Source organism: Dama dama, chromosome 22 (assembly GCF_033118175.1).
Source record: "Dama dama isolate Ldn47 chromosome 22, ASM3311817v1, whole genome shotgun sequence".
NCBI lineage: Eukaryota > Metazoa > Chordata > Mammalia > Artiodactyla > Cervidae > Dama > Dama dama.
In genome coordinates this window covers 5,785,690-5,801,937 of record NC_083702.1, presented here as the reverse complement: position 1 = coordinate 5,801,937, position 16,248 = coordinate 5,785,690, and the positions used below count along the sequence as shown (strand labels likewise).

General features: G+C 61.1%; 1 protein-coding gene across 3 annotated transcripts in view; it reads right to left on the bottom strand.

Moving 5' to 3' along the window:
- Positions 1-3,328: 3,328 nt before the first annotated feature.
- Positions 3,329-16,248, bottom strand: part of SULT4A1 (sulfotransferase family 4A member 1) — a 29,344-nt gene continuing 16,424 nt past the window's right edge. Inside the window, exons 4-8 of one of the 3 annotated variants that reach the window (XR_009689708.1) lie at positions 14,887-15,013; positions 11,138-11,232; positions 7,596-7,734; positions 6,136-6,269; positions 3,329-4,838 (exon numbers count right to left, since the gene is read on the bottom strand). Coding sequence is in view for 2 of the 3 variants with exons in the window: in XM_061124367.1 (XP_060980350.1) it covers positions 4,726-4,838; positions 7,596-7,734; positions 11,138-11,232; positions 14,887-15,013 (474 nt within the window). In the remaining variant the exon portion in view is untranslated. Of the gene's footprint in view, positions 6,270-7,595; positions 7,735-11,137; positions 11,233-14,886; positions 15,014-16,248 lie in introns of all 3 variants that reach the window. The other 2 variants (XM_061124368.1, XM_061124367.1) reach the window with 2 other exon arrangements.

Below are 16,248 nucleotides of genomic sequence, written 5' to 3'. Positions count from 1 at the left end.
AGACTGCAGCTCAGACATCCAGTGCCAACTAGCTTACAGGGATCCAAGTGTGAGAATCAGACTGTCATTTGATGTGTAGACTTGGCAAAGGCTCAGCACGCCTTGGAGAAGGCGGTGGTAGGCCCAAGCTGTGTGCCGGGTGCTCCCGTAACCAATCCTCTCTGCCCTCGCCGGCAAAGTCCATCCCCGGCTAAAAACGTCATGATCTCCCCCATGGATCAGCTCCTCCGGGGTTGGATGGATAGGCGGTTTGACCACTTAAGAATCACAGCATGCGTGGACAGGGTAGGATTTCAAAACACCTGATATGAGACCTCCTCGTTATGAGATGAAAAGGGGCTGTCCCCTCGGTCCCACCAGTGGAGGCAGAGTGGGTTAGAATCGAATGCCTGACTCTGTAGTGCGTCCTATTTCTTCCCACCTGGCATGCCCATCTCTGGCGCCTGCCCGACTCATGTCCCACCTGTTTACAGACCCACTCTCGCCCTGTCTCTTCCATCCAGCTGTCTTCCTGCTGTCACTGAAGTCGCCTCTCTTGCTCGCCATCGTCAGAGGGCTGGCTCTCTGCACCACTCCTTCTGTTCCTGACTGCAGAGGAGGCAGGGCACCAGCCTAGGTCTTACTTGGGAAGTTATGGCCCCCGAGGGCAGGACCAGGAACAGTGCGTAGAAGGGGCAGGGCAGATGGTGTTCAGAAAAAATGAAACCCACTCCAACAGTGCAAGATGCCCCTCAGCAAACATTAGGTGCTAATTATATGCCATATTCTGACCTAGGAAAATACAGCCCAGTCCTGCTTTCAGGGCATTGCTGTCCACACGGGGAGACCAGTGCAGAGCAGTAGGCGGGGGTGGGATGGGAGGAAGGCAGGGAACACCTGGGAGCGGAGAGGCGACATTCACCAGGTCGGGCAGGGCTGGGCATCTCAGGGAGGCCAGAGAGGAGGGAGGCCGAGAGGTGGGGGTCTGCTTAGGTGGCGGGAGAGGACCACCAGCAATGGAATGACTGTCCCAGCCTGTGGGGACTGGACGTCCAGGGATGTCAGAGGGCATTCCTCGCTGGGGGAGGCTGGACTGCCTGGCCAACGTGCCACTCCAGTCTGAAAGCACTTGTTCAACAGCGAGGGGTGGAAGGTGATGCCTTGTGGGCAGGGCTGGGACCAGGCTCTGCGGGAGGACGGGATCCACAGGGCGGAGTTCTCCGGGACACACAAGGACCCCCTCCACCATTGCAAACAGCAGCCACCCCACTCAGAAAGGCAACAAAGCTGTGCCACACGTGGAGCCTCCCACATGTAGCGGGGGACAGGGACTGCGCGCCCACCTGCATCCACAGGCCTGCGGGGCCTCGCTGTGGACTGAGGAAGTCAGCTGGCCACCTGTGACGTGGCCACTAGGGGGCGCTCACCTGCAAGGCCAGGCACAGTCCAGCGATTCTGTGACCATCCCAGGAAGTTAGCGTGATGCAGTTGTATATAAATTGTGACACTGGATTGGAGAATTTAAGTGGCTCACCTTCTTGGGCCTTTCAGATGAAGGGACTGCGTGCATGGTGGGTGGGGGATGGATGAGCCCTGGATGGCCGTGTCAAAGCCTGGAGGGCACCGGGATGGGTCCAGCTGGTGGGGCGCTGTGGCTGAATTCAGCTGCTTGCGAGTTAAAGCCTATGCAGATCCCCCAAGTGCCTTTTGGAATCTTTTTAGTCTGCAAAGTCAAAAGGCCAGGCAACCCAGGACTTCCCTGGAGACGGGGACGTGCAGGAACCCCGTGGTGGGATCCGTAAGGTCAGCCCACTGCCCAGGCCTCTCTGGCCCTGTCCGTCTGTCCAGATGTTCCTCGCCTCGGTCCCTCAAGCCCCACCCACCCCCAGAGACTACTACCCACAGAGGCTACTACCCCTGGGTCACTCTGCTGTCCAACCTGGCTTCACTCGTAGGGTCCACGGCACCTTTGGCCTCGAGTCATTTTGCCCTTGACTTGGCTCCAAATGCCAGAGGCAGCGACGGCTCCCAGCACACACGCCGCCCCCTGAGGGCTCTCAGAGCCAGGGCCTGGGCCGGAGGGTACCTCGGGGATGTTCAAACACAGCCGGCCACCCCCTCGTTCTGTGGACCCAGTGAACCATGAGGCCGGTGCTGGCCCCTCACCCTCTCTACCTGCAGCAGGGTCGAGGGTGAGGGGCACGCCCAGGCAGTATTGCTTCAGTTAAGCCTTCTTGAGCCTTCACTTCTTCTTACAAAATCCAACTCTCGTGATCCCTGAGACTTTCTGGGAGCTGGGTTCCTGGCCGCGCCGGCCACCAGCCTCTGAGCACTGCCCGGGACACGCCCCCTCCCCCAGGCGGCACCCAGCCCCCGGCCCCTCACCTCCCCCTGGTCTCCGCTCAGGGGTCCACTCCTTGTCCGCCTCCCTGGTCCTTCAGGAGCGCACGGGTCCCCAACAGCCCGCTTGGGCCTGAACACACCCTGGGTTTTATGACATCACTGCCCCACCAGAGCGGGCAGGCCACACAGGCCGGGGACCCCAGTGCCGCCAGCAGTGCCCGCGGCCATCAGACATGTGTCCTGAGTGGATCCAGGGACTGTGGTAAAAGATCCATGGGGCAGAGCTCCGTGAAGGCGCGCCCCGCCCTGCCTCTCAATTCAGCGGCTCCACCTTTATTATAATCTGCCTGATTTTAGGTGATCTGTAGGTGATTTAGGAGCAGACCCCCCACCCCAGAACATTGCAGACTGGATGTGGGCCCAAGGGGGGGGTCTAGGTCATCCCAAACACCAAAATAAATTCTGGGACTTCACCTGAGACCTAAAGGAACTAGTTCATTTGAAAATCAGCATGACTTTTCAAAAAGCCCAGGCTTTTTATCCAATAAAAAAATGTCTTGGACTTCCTTCCCACACGGCATCAGTTAGATGGGCTCTGGAATTCACGGGGGCAAAGGACAGTCAGCAGGTCGGTCTCAACACCACCATCTGCCTTGTTGAAAGGGACCTTCCCAGACGGAGGCAGAAAGCCCTGGACCCCACGTGCGGCAAAACCTCTTCCCACTTCTCTCCTTCTCCCCCCCCCCCCCCCCCTCACTTCAGCTGCAAAGAGATACCAAAAGGTGGTGGGACCAACAGCCAGGGAGAGTCAGCCCTTGGAATGTTGAGTCCTGGTGACCCAGCCCACCTGACTTGGGCCGAGATCCTCACCCCAGGGGCAGCGGACACCTCAGTGGGCTCGCTCTTACCACCCTGAAATCCACAGGGGACCACAGCGGGGGGGGGGGGGGGGGGGGAAACTCCCCATACCCCCGTCAGCACAGGCAGGACACGAGGCATGGGATATGTCTTTATTAAAGATGCAAGCAAGCACAGAGAAGTCTCACGGTGTGGTGCTCAGTAACACCCATACAGTACTAAAAATAGAAAAATAGAAAACAAATTTCACAGAAAGCAGCCGCCCTCGCAGATACACAGAAAGAAGGTGCTGCCAAGCCCACCGCGCAGTGCCGCGGACCCCTGCCCTGGCCAAGCTGCTCTTCTCGCCAAAACGACTGAAGCACGCACACCCGCCCGTTTCTGGACAGCGCATGGCAAAGACCCTCCCGCGGAGGCGGCGACTCCTCTGGCCCCAACACCCCGGGCACGTCCCAGCCACGGACAGCCGGGACAGCCCTGTGCACAGGGGCCGCGACACGCGTGCACATCGGTGGCCGGCCCTGCGGCTCGCCCGCCGCCTCTTGTCGGTCCTCCGGCCCGGCGTGGGCCGGCTAACGAAGGGGAGGCGGGGCAGGACGGCCCCGCCTCCAGTCCCTGGAGCAGCACCCAGGCGACCCTGCCGGCCTATGCGGGCCAAGACAGGGCGCCACACGCACTCGGCGGGTCTCCAGAGCTGAGAGCCGCAGGCCCAGACGCAACAATGAACGGTAGGTATAGACCCAGGAGTTCTAGAAAGTACTATCAAGCCATCTATTTGCCAACATAAGCAGGTATCTGCTTCGGGGAATCAAAGACCCTAGAACGAAAAGTCAGGTTGTGAGCAGGTTCCGTCTCTGCTGGGGGGGGGGGGGGGGGGGGGGGGGGGGCAGTTCTTGGGTCGCTGCGTTGCATGTCCGTCCTGCCGGGTCCTCTGCGTCGGCCTTGGGGTGCTGGCCGGAAGGCAGCCTCTGAAACCCCGCCCCTCGAACAGCTCCTGCTGCAACTCAGGGCAGCTGCTGACAACTGAGCGCCACTGAGGAAACTCGGGCCCCCCACCCCAGCCTCACCCCAGACCTCACCAGGGGAGGACAGAATGGCTGTGCGTGTGAACGACAAAAAAAAAAAAAAAAAAAGTCAACCCTGAGCACTTCCTACCACCTGGGTGTGGCTCTCCTGAGCCCCTCGGAAATGAACTTTTATTTGGTTTACTAACATTTATTTAGGTTTCCAGTGAAAAGCTCTATAAAATACAATACGTAGTGTGGGTTGTAATAAAGGTAGACACTCTAGTTGCATATGTTAACGGACGTGACACGTGTGGTCCACCAGAACCGCCATCTTTGTGGGCAGACGTTTAGACTTCAAAGGCGAGACAGCTGCTCTGGATCAGAACTCAAACCCGCTTTATCCAACTTCTCGGGCCATGTCCCCTCCCTCCCCCGGGGTCTCACTTCCAGAGTCTGTCCAGCAAGAAACAAATGAGCAAACAGGACTCTGAGCTATAGTGTCTGGTACTGTGAGCATGCAAGTGTGCGGTTGCTGATATTACAAATAAAAGTCGAAAGTGAGGTCGCACTTCCCCATCTTCTGCTTGTACACCAGGTCGAACTTCTCGTTCATGGAGACGGTGAAGATGTCCTTCCACAGCCCGACCCTTCCTGCAACACAGACAAGGGCGGGGCGTGCTGAGTCCACTCGCGGTCAGGCCAGCTGCCAAACCACAAGGAGCTGGGGAGAGGGACCTGGAAGGTTCCAGACCTATTCCCGGAGCCCTCTGAACCTGTCCCGTGGGGATCACGACAGCCATGTGAACTACCGGCTAGCTGAGCCCGCTTCCCTGAGTCTGGCCATCCCAGTGTGCTTTCCACCCAGGACCACAGACGTGCAGAGCTGAGGCCCTGGGGAGGGTTGTGGCCGTCCACCGCTGGCCCCCAGCAGCAGGCAGAGTGGGCGCCAACTCCCAGCACCCCCGAGGACAGTGTCCGTGGAGCGGGTCTGTGGTTCAGGTGCCACATGGGATCTGTGTGCTCCGTGACACCACTACTCACGCAGTTCAACAGCTCCACCAAGGCAGCTGCTGCTGCTGGAGAATTTTAAAAGGGAAACAGAAAATCATCCCCGAAAAGGCAGAGTGTGTTATGGTGGGCAGGGAGCTGCCGGGGCCAGGTCAAGGGTGGAGATTGCGAGAAGCCTGCACATGTGACGTCAGGGGAGAAGTGACAGGGAATAAAACCATCAGAGCTCCCAACTCGACACCAAAACCAGTCCCACCCAGGCCCCCGTGGATGCTCCATCACAGCAACAGGCCTGTGAGGCTTGGTCAGACCCCCTCTACCCGCCCCCTGCAGGACATAAGGGGCCTGGAGCCAACAGTGATGGGCTGGCACGGGCCTTCCCCTTCTTCGTGAAGGGAGAGAGCTCAAAGTGACAAAAACTGCTGAACTCACTTTCCTTAACTACAAGATCTTCAGTTCTGGTCACTATGAATATGTGAAGGAGTCAGGAGCAGGTCCCTGCCCTCCTGTCTGCAATAAGTGTGTCACCCCGAGCACCAAGGCCGCGCTTTTTACACACTGGCCTCGGGGCACTGAGATGCTCGTCTAGAATTCTGTTCACCGTCGGCATCTCTGACAGCAGAGCTCTGACTGTCCCAGCAAGCATCTCTCATTAAGCTGCGCTATTAACAGTCGCCCGTCCTGGCAGGACCTGATGTATCAAACTGCAACCCTGCAAACGCTGAGCTAACAAATCCAAAGTGACGTGGATTTTCTCTTCGGTGATGAAAAATGATGTCAGTGATGGAGAGGAAAAAACGCAAGAGACTGTTCTTGCTACCCTCTAAGGACAGCTTGGGGTCAGAATTAGCAAGCTCTAGACCCACCACACCATATTTTTTTTTCCACGATTATTTTTCTCAGCTGAGGCAGCCAAGAGCTCGTCAGAGGAGTCACCCACCTGGTTTATGATTTGGACTCAAGACAGTGCAATTTATGCTGTGACATGAACCAAATCTAAGCAATGCAGCTGGCTACTCAAGCCCCTGCATTCTCACCAACGCAAGGAGGTCTTCTGAGCAAAGAGGCAATGTGCTAAAAGAAAACAAAACCAAAGAACTGAAATAAAGTAAAACCAAGGTAAACGATGATAAAAGCAAACACAGCGGAAGGAGCATATGTGCATGCAGTATGTTCTTGACACTTCTTAACCACACGAGTGAACCGAAAGGGGGGCTTCTGGAGAAGGTCACACCCAAGGGTAACAAAACACAGCAAAAGCAAAACTAAAAAAGAGCAAATAAATTTTAAATTATAAACATTCATGAAAATGCAGCCAGGAAATAAACGGCAGGGTGATGTGGCTCGTTAACTAACGTCTTCCCAGAGAGTAGCCCATCTGCCTTGACAGGAAGGCGCCCAACTGCCTGACCTTCAGGACAACCTGGGAGCCACACAGGTTGGCAACCCGACCGGCCCTCCATACAGGGAGGACGAAGAGCCAGAGCAGCCCGGCCAGGCTGCCGCGGGGCTCCTGTCTCCCCTCTGGGCAGCTGCCCGTGGAGTCCGGCGTCATTACCGAGCCCTCCCATCCAACCCAGGAGCTGGGAACAAGCCTCGGCCATGGATGTGAGGTGCCACGGACGTGAACGCCTGAGCCCTTTACCATGAAGCAGCTGCAAACAGCACGAGCCCTGGGGGCACAAACAGCGGCCCCCCGCAGACCGGGGGAGGACTCATGCAGGAACGCCTGCCCTGCCTCAGACGGCTCCACCCCAGCAACCCGCTCTCGGGCCAGGAGGACACCCGGGCCTCCGTGACAGCTGCCCGGCCAGCCCTGGAGAGGTCTGCACTTCCTGCTTGCTGTCACTCTCTCACATGCACACACACACACAGACCATGCGCACACACACACCCCTCACACATACACACAGCACATACACCACAGACCCACAGACCCACCCCTTCCCGGGGATGCACTGCACCTCACCTATGCGGCTACCTCCCCCGCTCACACGGACCCCCTCGAGCCAGCTGGAGCTCGAGGACGTCGTGTGCACGCTCCGTGCTCCTCAACTCCACAGCCCCAAACCCATCGCCAGGGTGGGGGTCGTCTGAGGAGGCATCTGCCTGAAAACCTCTTGCCCACAGAGCCTGAGACATCCCCCAGCAGCTGCCCCCCGTGAACTCCGCACCCTCTGCAGGGTCACAGGCCAACTCCAGCGGGGGCTTCCGGGATCCTCAGTGGCCCTTTTTGGGTTACCTTCTTGCCCCCCACCCCAGGGAGCGGAAGGCTCTGGAGATGTGAGGCTGAACCCTGACTCGCAGCCGGGGGGGGGGGGGGGGACAGGGGTCTGGAAAGCGTGAGGACGCCGGCAGGGCGGGGGCGGGGGCGGGGCCCAGGGCCGGGCGGGCGCGTACCCCGGCCCACGGGCAGGGCCTCGGCGTTGCAGCCCTGGTCCACCAGCTGGTGGCAGTGCTCGATCAGCGACTCCAGCTGGGCCTTGTCGCAGGGCACCCCCAGGAACCTGGCCAGCTGCTCCACCATGGTCACCAGGTCCTGGAAGACAAGAGCAGAGACGCGGGAGCCTGTCAGAGGCGGCGCCTTTGCGGAACACCACTCTGGGGACCTCTTATCCACGGCCTGACTCGAGACAAGTCCTCGAGACAAGCCGGACGCCGGTATCTTCAGGAAATAATGATCCGGGTTAAGTAACTGCCCAAGGGCGCTCAGCTCCCAAGGGACAGACCTGGATTCCAGCCCCGGTCCTCCGGGAATCTGGACACAGACGTGAGGCCCTGACACAGCGGCGGCCCTGTCCAACAGCAACAAGCGGTAACGGAAAGTGCTGGGGCGCTCTGCCAGGGCAGGACCAGCTCGCTCTCCCCTTCCTTCCACATCATCAGCTGGAACCCAGACAGCACTTGGGAGAGCCTTGAGGAGGTCCCGGGGGACCCCGGACAGGCCCCAAGGCCAGTCCACCTCGCGGGGTAGGAACCTGGCTCACTGAAGATTCGGTGATGCTCGGCACACTGACGGGAAGCCGGCTCTGGGTCCTGGAGCCCCAGCAGTCCCGACGGCACAGCTGCCGCCACCTCACCGTCTCCGAGGGGCCCTGCCCACCTGCCCACACAGCACCCCCCCGCAGCCGCGTCCTGCCCCGGGAAACACCGAAGCCCCTCACCGTCTCCACCCCAGCAACGCCATGCCCGGCGTCCTGCCCAGAGCCTGGGCTGTCAGCAGGCCAAAGGCGGGCGGTGGCTTGGTCACTTGAGGAGAATGCTAGAGGCTGTCTCCTCCCCCACAGGCCTGCAAGGCAGACGCAGCCTCCCAGCGGGTCTGGAGAAGCGGGGCACAGGGCTGTGTTTCAGCTCTGACATTTCCTGTAAACTTTGTGCCCTGCTCCCTCGGGATGAAATACTAAGTGACTCAGAAAAGCGAGGCGCTGGGAGGAACCTGCCAGCCAGCACCGGGCCTTGCAGGTGCGTCCGCAGCTGTACGGACGGGCTCCTCCTCACCCTGCCCAGCACAGGGGTGGAGGGAAAAAAGATGAAAAGACAACTCGTGTCTTCTGAGACATGGGAACACCCACAGCACTCTGCTCACAGTCACCCAGAACTGCAACAGCCCAAACGCCCGAAGCCCTGGGCGGATGGACAAACGTGCAATGGCGGACACACTGCCCAGAACATGCTCCAGGGAGCAAGGGAGCTCACCAACGGGAGCACATACCCACACATACCCACCGGGTGGTCAGCAGTCTGCAAGCCACCCCCGCCCCCGCCCCAGACAGACAGACAGACAGACAGACAGACAGCCTGGACGAGAAACGCAGACTCCGCCGCCTCGGCCTTTGCCCTGAGCTGGTCCCCTCACTTCTGACAGGGTGCTGGGTGGTGCTCCACCACCGTCGAAGCAGAAAAATAAACAGGCCTTTCAGAAGCACTGCAGGCCACCCCTAACTCGGGAGCTGCGCACAGCTCGGGCCAGGGCAGGGATCTGGGGGCCTGCATGGGCTAGAGGCGAAGCCCTGTCAGGGGCTCTGGGCCCACTTGGAACCCCGGGGTCCCAGCCGCACCCAACACCCAGGCTCCGCCCTCTCTGAGGGCTCCGCTGTGGGACCGAGGGCGTGGACTCTCGAGCCTTCACCTCACTCCTGCCCCTTAGCACTCACCCGGAGGCACCCACCCCTCAGGACACGCCCCCGAGGCACCCACCCCCTCAGGACACGCCCCCGAGGCACCCACCCCTCAGGACACGCCCCCGAGGCACTCATCCCCTCAGGACACGCCCCCGAGGCACCCACCCCTCAGGAGATGCCCCCGAGGCACTCACCCCTCAGGACACGCCCCCGAGGCACTCACCCCTCAGGACACGCCCCCGAGGCACTCACCCCTCAGGACACGCTCCCGAGGCACCCACCCCCTCAGGACACGCCCCCGAGGCACTCACCCCTCAGGACACGCCCCCGAGGCACCCATCCCTCAGGAGATGCCCCCGAGGCACTCACCCCTCAGGACACGCCCCCGAGGCACTCACCCCTCAGGACACGCCCCCGAGGCACTCACCCCTCAGGACACGCCCCCGAGGCACTCACCCCTCAGGAGATGCCCCCGAGGCACCCACCCCCTCAGGACACGCCCCCGAGGCACCCACCCCCTCATCAGGACACGCCCCCGAGGCACCCACCCCTCAGGAGATGCTCCCGAGGCACTCACCCCTCAGGACACGCCCCCGAGGCACCCACCCCTCAGGAGATGCCCCCGAGGCACTCACCCCTCAGGACACGCCCCCGAGGCACTCACCCCTCAGGACACGCCCCCGAGGCACTCATCCCCTCAGGACACGCCCCCGAGGCACTCACCCCTCAGGAGATGCCCCCGAGGCACTCACCCCTCAGGAGATGCCCCCGAGGCACTCACCCCTCAGGAGATGCCCCCGAGGCACTCACCCCTCAGGACACGCCCCCGAGGCACCCACCCCCTCAGGACACGCCCCCGAGGCACTCATCCCCTCAGGACACGCCCCCGAGGCACTCACCCCTCAGGAGATGCCCCCGAGGCACTCACCCCTCAGGACACGCCCCCGAGGCACTCACCCCTCAGGAGATGCCCCCGAGGCACTCACCCCTCAGGACATGCCCCCGAGGCACCCACCCCCTCAGGACACGCCCCCGAGGCACCCACCCCCTCAGGACACGCCCCCGAGGCACTCACCCCTCAGGACACGCCCCCGAGGCACTCACCCCTCAGGAGATGCCCCCGAGGCACTCACCCCTCAGGACACGCCCCCGAGGCACTCATCCCCTCAGGACACGCCCCCGAGGCACTCACCCCTCAGGAGATGCCCCCGAGGCACTCACCCCTCAGGACATGCCCCCGAGGCACCCACCCCCTCAGGACACGCCCCCGAGGCACCCACCCCTCAGGACACGCCCCCGAGGCACTCACCCCTCAGGAGATGCCCCCGAGGCACCCACCCCTCAGGAGATGCCCCCGAGGCACTCACCCCTCAGGACACGCCCCCGAGGCACTCATCCCCTCAGGACACGCCCCCGAGGCACCCACCCCCTCAGGACACGCCCCCGAGGCACCCACCCCTCAGGACACGCCCCCGAGGCACCCACCCCTCAGGAGATGCCCCCGAGGCACTCACCCCTCAGGACACGCCCCCGAGGCACTCATCCCCTCAGGACACGCCCCCGAGGCACCCACCCCCTCAGGACACGCCCCCGAGGCACTCACCCCTCAGGACACGCCCCCGAGGCACTCACCCCTCAGGACACGCCCCCGAGGCACCCATCCCTCAGGAGATGCCCCCGAGGCACTCACCCCTCAGGACACGCCCCCGAGGCACTCACCCCTCAGGACACGCCCCCGAGGCACTCACCCCTCAGGACACGCCCCCGAGGCACCCACCCCCTCAGGACACGCCCCCGAGGCACCCACCCCCAGGCACTCACCCGGTGCATGTCTTCGTACTTGAGGAAAAGCACGTTCGAATCCATGTGGTGCTCCCAGAACTCCTGCACGTGCTCAAACCAGGAGCCATAGCCCACTGTGGACACAAGGGGACAGGAGAGGTCGCAGGGAGGGACGGGGCGGTGGATGGCGGCTCGCTCCTCTGCCCAGCAGCTGTGACGCAGCTCCGGCTCCTCGGACAGCCACACGTCCCCTGGCCGCCTGAGCCCCCGCTCCCGCCCGCCGGCCCCCGCCCCACCTCCCGGACGCCCAAGGCAGGGGCCCCACCCGGTGGGGCCTCGGGAAGCAGGACCCTGAGCAGGACGGCCTCCGTTCCCCGGGCGCACAGGCGCAGGCTCCAGGCGCTTCTCTGACACGCGGTGACCACAAGAGAGGGCCGCCCAGAGGGGCTGGGGCCCAGGGCCAGTCAATCTGCAGTCGGGGAGGAGGGACCTCAGGGGAGGGGGGTGTGGCTCCAGACAGAGCTGACACGGGGGCCAGGCCCGCGCATCGCAGACACAAGGAGACCAGCAGCCACGGCGGGAAGAGCGGCAGCAGGCCATCCTGACACACGAGCTCACACCCACACTGCAGCTGGCGCGCCCCACGACCCTCCGGGCTGTGGCCTGGGGCTGGGGTTCCACAGCCACAGGGGCCCCATGTACCAGTGTGGCTAGGCCGCTTCACAGCGTTCTTCATAGAAACTACAGATTCTCACCGCCGGTTCACACTGAGACCCCTCACTGTGAGGGCATCTTCCAAGGGGGCTTCCAAGGGATCAGAGGGAGGTCTTGGTCAGAGTACGTGGGCCCCCTGAGCGAGTGGGGCCTCGGGGAGCAGGTCCGGCTGGATAATAGGAGCCAGCCAGGAGGGACGGCCACACTGCCGGGGCCCTCACTCAGCTGAGCGCCCATCCGCCTCCCGAACCCCAGGACACGAAGGCCCAAGGCCAGAGGAGCTCCCGGCCTGATGGCAAACAGCAAGGACACTGGTGATGGCCACATGGGAGTGACCAGCACTGGGAGGGAGCCCCAAGGCCTGGGGCGGGTGCCTCCCACGCTGGGCAAGCTTGGAGCAATCCGTGAGGACTGGGTGGGCAGTGCACAGAGGCGGGGGCTGCAAAGGGGCCTCAGAGAAGTGGGGGAGGGGGGCGGCGCGGGTAGAGGGGATCAGAGGCAGACGGCACCATCAGATGGTGGCCAGGCAGGAGGGCAGAGGACGAGGACTTGGATCAGAGGCAGCCGGCCTCTCACACCCTCACTGGCCGTGAGACGGAGTAGGCCCTGAACCTGTCTGCGCCTCCTCCTCCATGAACGGGTTGACAACAGAACCTGCGCCCCTCCACCTCCCTACCACTGGGTTGTGGCCCCGAGAGAAGCAGGTACAGGTCTTGGGCACCAGCGGGGGCATCGCTGTGCGTCCTCTCTGGTGGGGGGCACTGGGGGGTCCCACGTGCACCTGCTGAAACCCACCGAGTGGCAGAGCCATGCGTACACGCATGACCAAGGCTGGGAAACGGGGACCCCCGACACCGGCCAGCCCGAGCCATCGGCAGTCTGCCATCCTGGCGGCAGGGCGCAGTGCAGCAGCAGCCTAGGCCCGCAGGCCGAGGGGCGTCCTGGGAGTGGAGGTATTGGTTAGGGGGGCGGTGAGCAGAGTAGAAGGCCCTCTTCAGGCCATTTATGGAGAAGGAAGGGGGCGCTCTGGAAGGGGAGGTGGGGTGAGTGGGCAGAAATGAATCAACACAGCACAGGCTGCAGCCAAAGGCCTTGCTGGGCCCGCTGCCGGGTGAACCCTGGCCCCCGCGGGTTTCTGACTCCAGATCTCGCACCCTCCCACCGGCCCAGCACATCCCTGCTCCTCCCACACCTGGAGAAGACCCACACACAGAGGGCCAGGCCAGCCTTCCCGATCTTCAGCATGGGGGGCGAGTCCAGAGAAGGAAGGGACCTGACCAACTCACCGGCAGGCTGGTGACCCTGGGGGCCCTGAGCAGACCCTCCCAAGTCCAGGCCCACAGCTGGCATGCAGATCGGCACCCTGGGACTGAGTGGTCCACTAGGCATGGACTTGGAGACCAGAACACCCGCACCCTCCCAGAGAACATTTGCAGACAGATAACCACTGCCTGAGGATAGGGCGGTGGGGGGCGGGGGAGACTCGGGGACAGGGAGGCCGAGAGGACGGGGGACACAGGTACTCCCCCACCCTGCTCCTGTCCCCTGGCACTTGGGCCCAGGCCCCCCCCGACCCCCGCCCTGCAGTGTGTGTGTCACGACCCCTGACACAGGCCTCGGGGCACCGCGCCCCGGCTGGCAGCGGGCAGTGAGTTTCACTGCCTCTTCTGCACGGCACTCAAGCTCTTCAACACCTTGGACAGAGAAGGCAAGCCTCCTCAGTGCAGGGAATAAGCGGGACCAGGTGCTCGGGTGCAGGGGCTTTGGGGGAACACAGCAAGCGTGCGCAGCCTTGAACATCAGTGCTGGGCAGCACCGTGACCTTCAGGAGATGGAGGGGCCTGCACTGGATGACTTATAACTGCTCCAGCCTGAGCACGGGGCTCTAAGGCCTGCACCGCGGGGCAGTGTGAACACGGTGGACACCCACTGTTTGCAATGGTGGTGCTCCCGTGCTGGCGGCTGCTTTAAAGGCAGGAATGCAAACCAGGACTTAAGACACAGCTTCGGGAACCAAATGCCTGACAGACCAGGAGGGGCCTGAGCCAGCTGATGGGCTGGGGGGACGGGAGGCTGAACAGAGGCCTTCAGCAGGTTCCCAGGGCCTTAAGGCACAACTGCTGGGGCCACCTACACTTGTCCCTTCCCATCCGGGGTCCCTCCTCCCCAGGCCGAGCTGAAGCAGAGACGCAAGGGCAGGGACAAGAGGGCCTCAGGCACTGTGGGGAGCTCACTCAGGAGGTCTGGTCTTCACCCAGGCTCCAGTTCAGCTGCCCCAGGTCCCATGTAAATTTGGGGCGCTGAGCTCTTGGACTGCCTCTATGCGCTTTATCATGCTCCTGCCACATTATCTCATTGCAGAACCCCTGCCCTGCCTGGGCTGGACAACAAATGGACAAGCAGGCTGAGGGTTCCCCAAGGGAAATAAGACAGGAAGTGTATTTGCAGGAGTCTCCGGACAGACTTAATTACTCTCCTGGGCGCAAAGGCTGAGGCAGGAGGGTGTACAGAGAAGCCAGGGTTGGCAGGTGGGGGAACAGAACCAACCCCATGGCCAAGGGGACAGCTCCCGCCCTGGTCCGCTCCTCCCTAGGGTGGGCAGACACGGATGGAGGGGCCCTGGCATGCTCCGCCGGGCCCAGGCCTCTCCCCAGGAACATGCTTCCTGCCCAGAGCACTGTCCCGCCCCTCCCTCGGAGTGAACCCCACCTGCCACACCGGCCTGGGGCTGGTGGCCACGCCTGACCCTCAAGTCCAGCTGAAGGCTAAGAGCCCTCACACGAAGTCGCGGCCGCGGGTACCAGTAACAGAGGAATCTAGGCCACTATTCCCACAGCTTGGAATCCAGGCAAGGATACAGATGCTTTAACCAGGGGACTTCTCAGAACCCCAAGGGTGTGGGGAGAGAGACGGGCTTTGGCGTCAGAGGCCCGGTCGGCCTGGCACAACCTTCCTGAGCCCCCTCAGCCCGAGCTCCATGGCCCACCAGCAGGGAAGCAGGCCGGCCCCATGGTTATCACAGTACTAGGGTGATGGGAAGCACCCCCGCAGGAGCATCACACACAGACACTCACACTTGTCGTTCATGAACCTCCGGCAGAACTCCTGGAACGTGCCTCGGTAGCTCATGGTCCGCAGAGAGCGGTGGAACTGGTAATAGGACACCACCAGATCCTTGGGGTTCCGGGCCATATATATGACCTGCAGTGGCGGGACGGGGGGTGGCAGTTAGGGGGAGGAAGGATGGACAGGGGGACAGACAGACAAGGTTAGTCTGCGATCCTCCGTTCCAGGCAGGCCACCCAGAGCAGGTTCCACTGACCTACAAACTACTCTTCTACCCCATTACCCAGTGAGGTCAGCCCTTCACACACCAGGACCAAACACCTTCTCACTGTTGATCTGTTTCAGCAGAGATGTACTCCTGTCCACAGGACAGCATCAGCTAGGACAATTACTTGCCTGTTTGATCACATTTCTCTCCTCTAGCACTAGTTTTTTTTTTAATTAAACTATAGTTGATACTTTAGAAAAGACTCTTGAGAGTCCCTTGAACTGCAAGGAGATCAAACCAGTCAATCATTAAGGAAATCAGTTCTGAATATTCATTGGAAGGACTGATGCTGAAGCTGAAGCTCCAATACCTTGGCCACCTGATGCGAAGAACTGACTCATGGGAAAAGACCCTGATGCTGGGAAAGACTGAAGGCAGGAGGAGAAGGGGACGACAGGGGATGAGATGGTTGGATGGCATCATCACCGACTCAATGGACGTGAGTTTGAGCAGGCTCTGGGAGTTGGTGATGGACAGGGAGGCCTGGCGTGCTGCAGTCATGGGGTCATAAAGAGTCGGACACAACCGAGTGACTGAACTGAGAGTTGATATACAGTATTATACATGTCACATGTATAAAATACAGTGACTCAAAATTCGTAGAGTATACTCCTTTTACATAAAATATTTGCTATGTTCCTCATGTTGTACAATATACTCTTGTAGCTCATTTTATACACGGTGTTGCTGTTGCTCACTTGCTCAGCGGTGTCCGACTCTTTGCGACACCACGGATGGCAGCAGGCCAGGCCTCCCTGTCCATCACCATCTCCTGGAGTTTGCCCAAGTTCGTGTCCATTTTATACAATAGTCTGTATCTCTTAATCCCCATTCCTATTTTGCCCTGCCCTCTTCCCTCTCCCCACTGGTAACCACTGGTTTTCTTTTTATCTGTGAGTCTGGTTGTTTTTATTACATTCACTGGTTTGTTGCAGTTTTTCAGATTCCACTGAAAAAATATAAAGTGATACCAAACAGTATTTGTCCTTCTCTGTCTGACTTAGCATAACGTCTCCCAAGTCCAGCCCCACTGTTGCAAATGGCAGAATCCCCTTCTCTTTTTACTGCTGAATGGTTTTCCACTGTACATATCTACCAGACC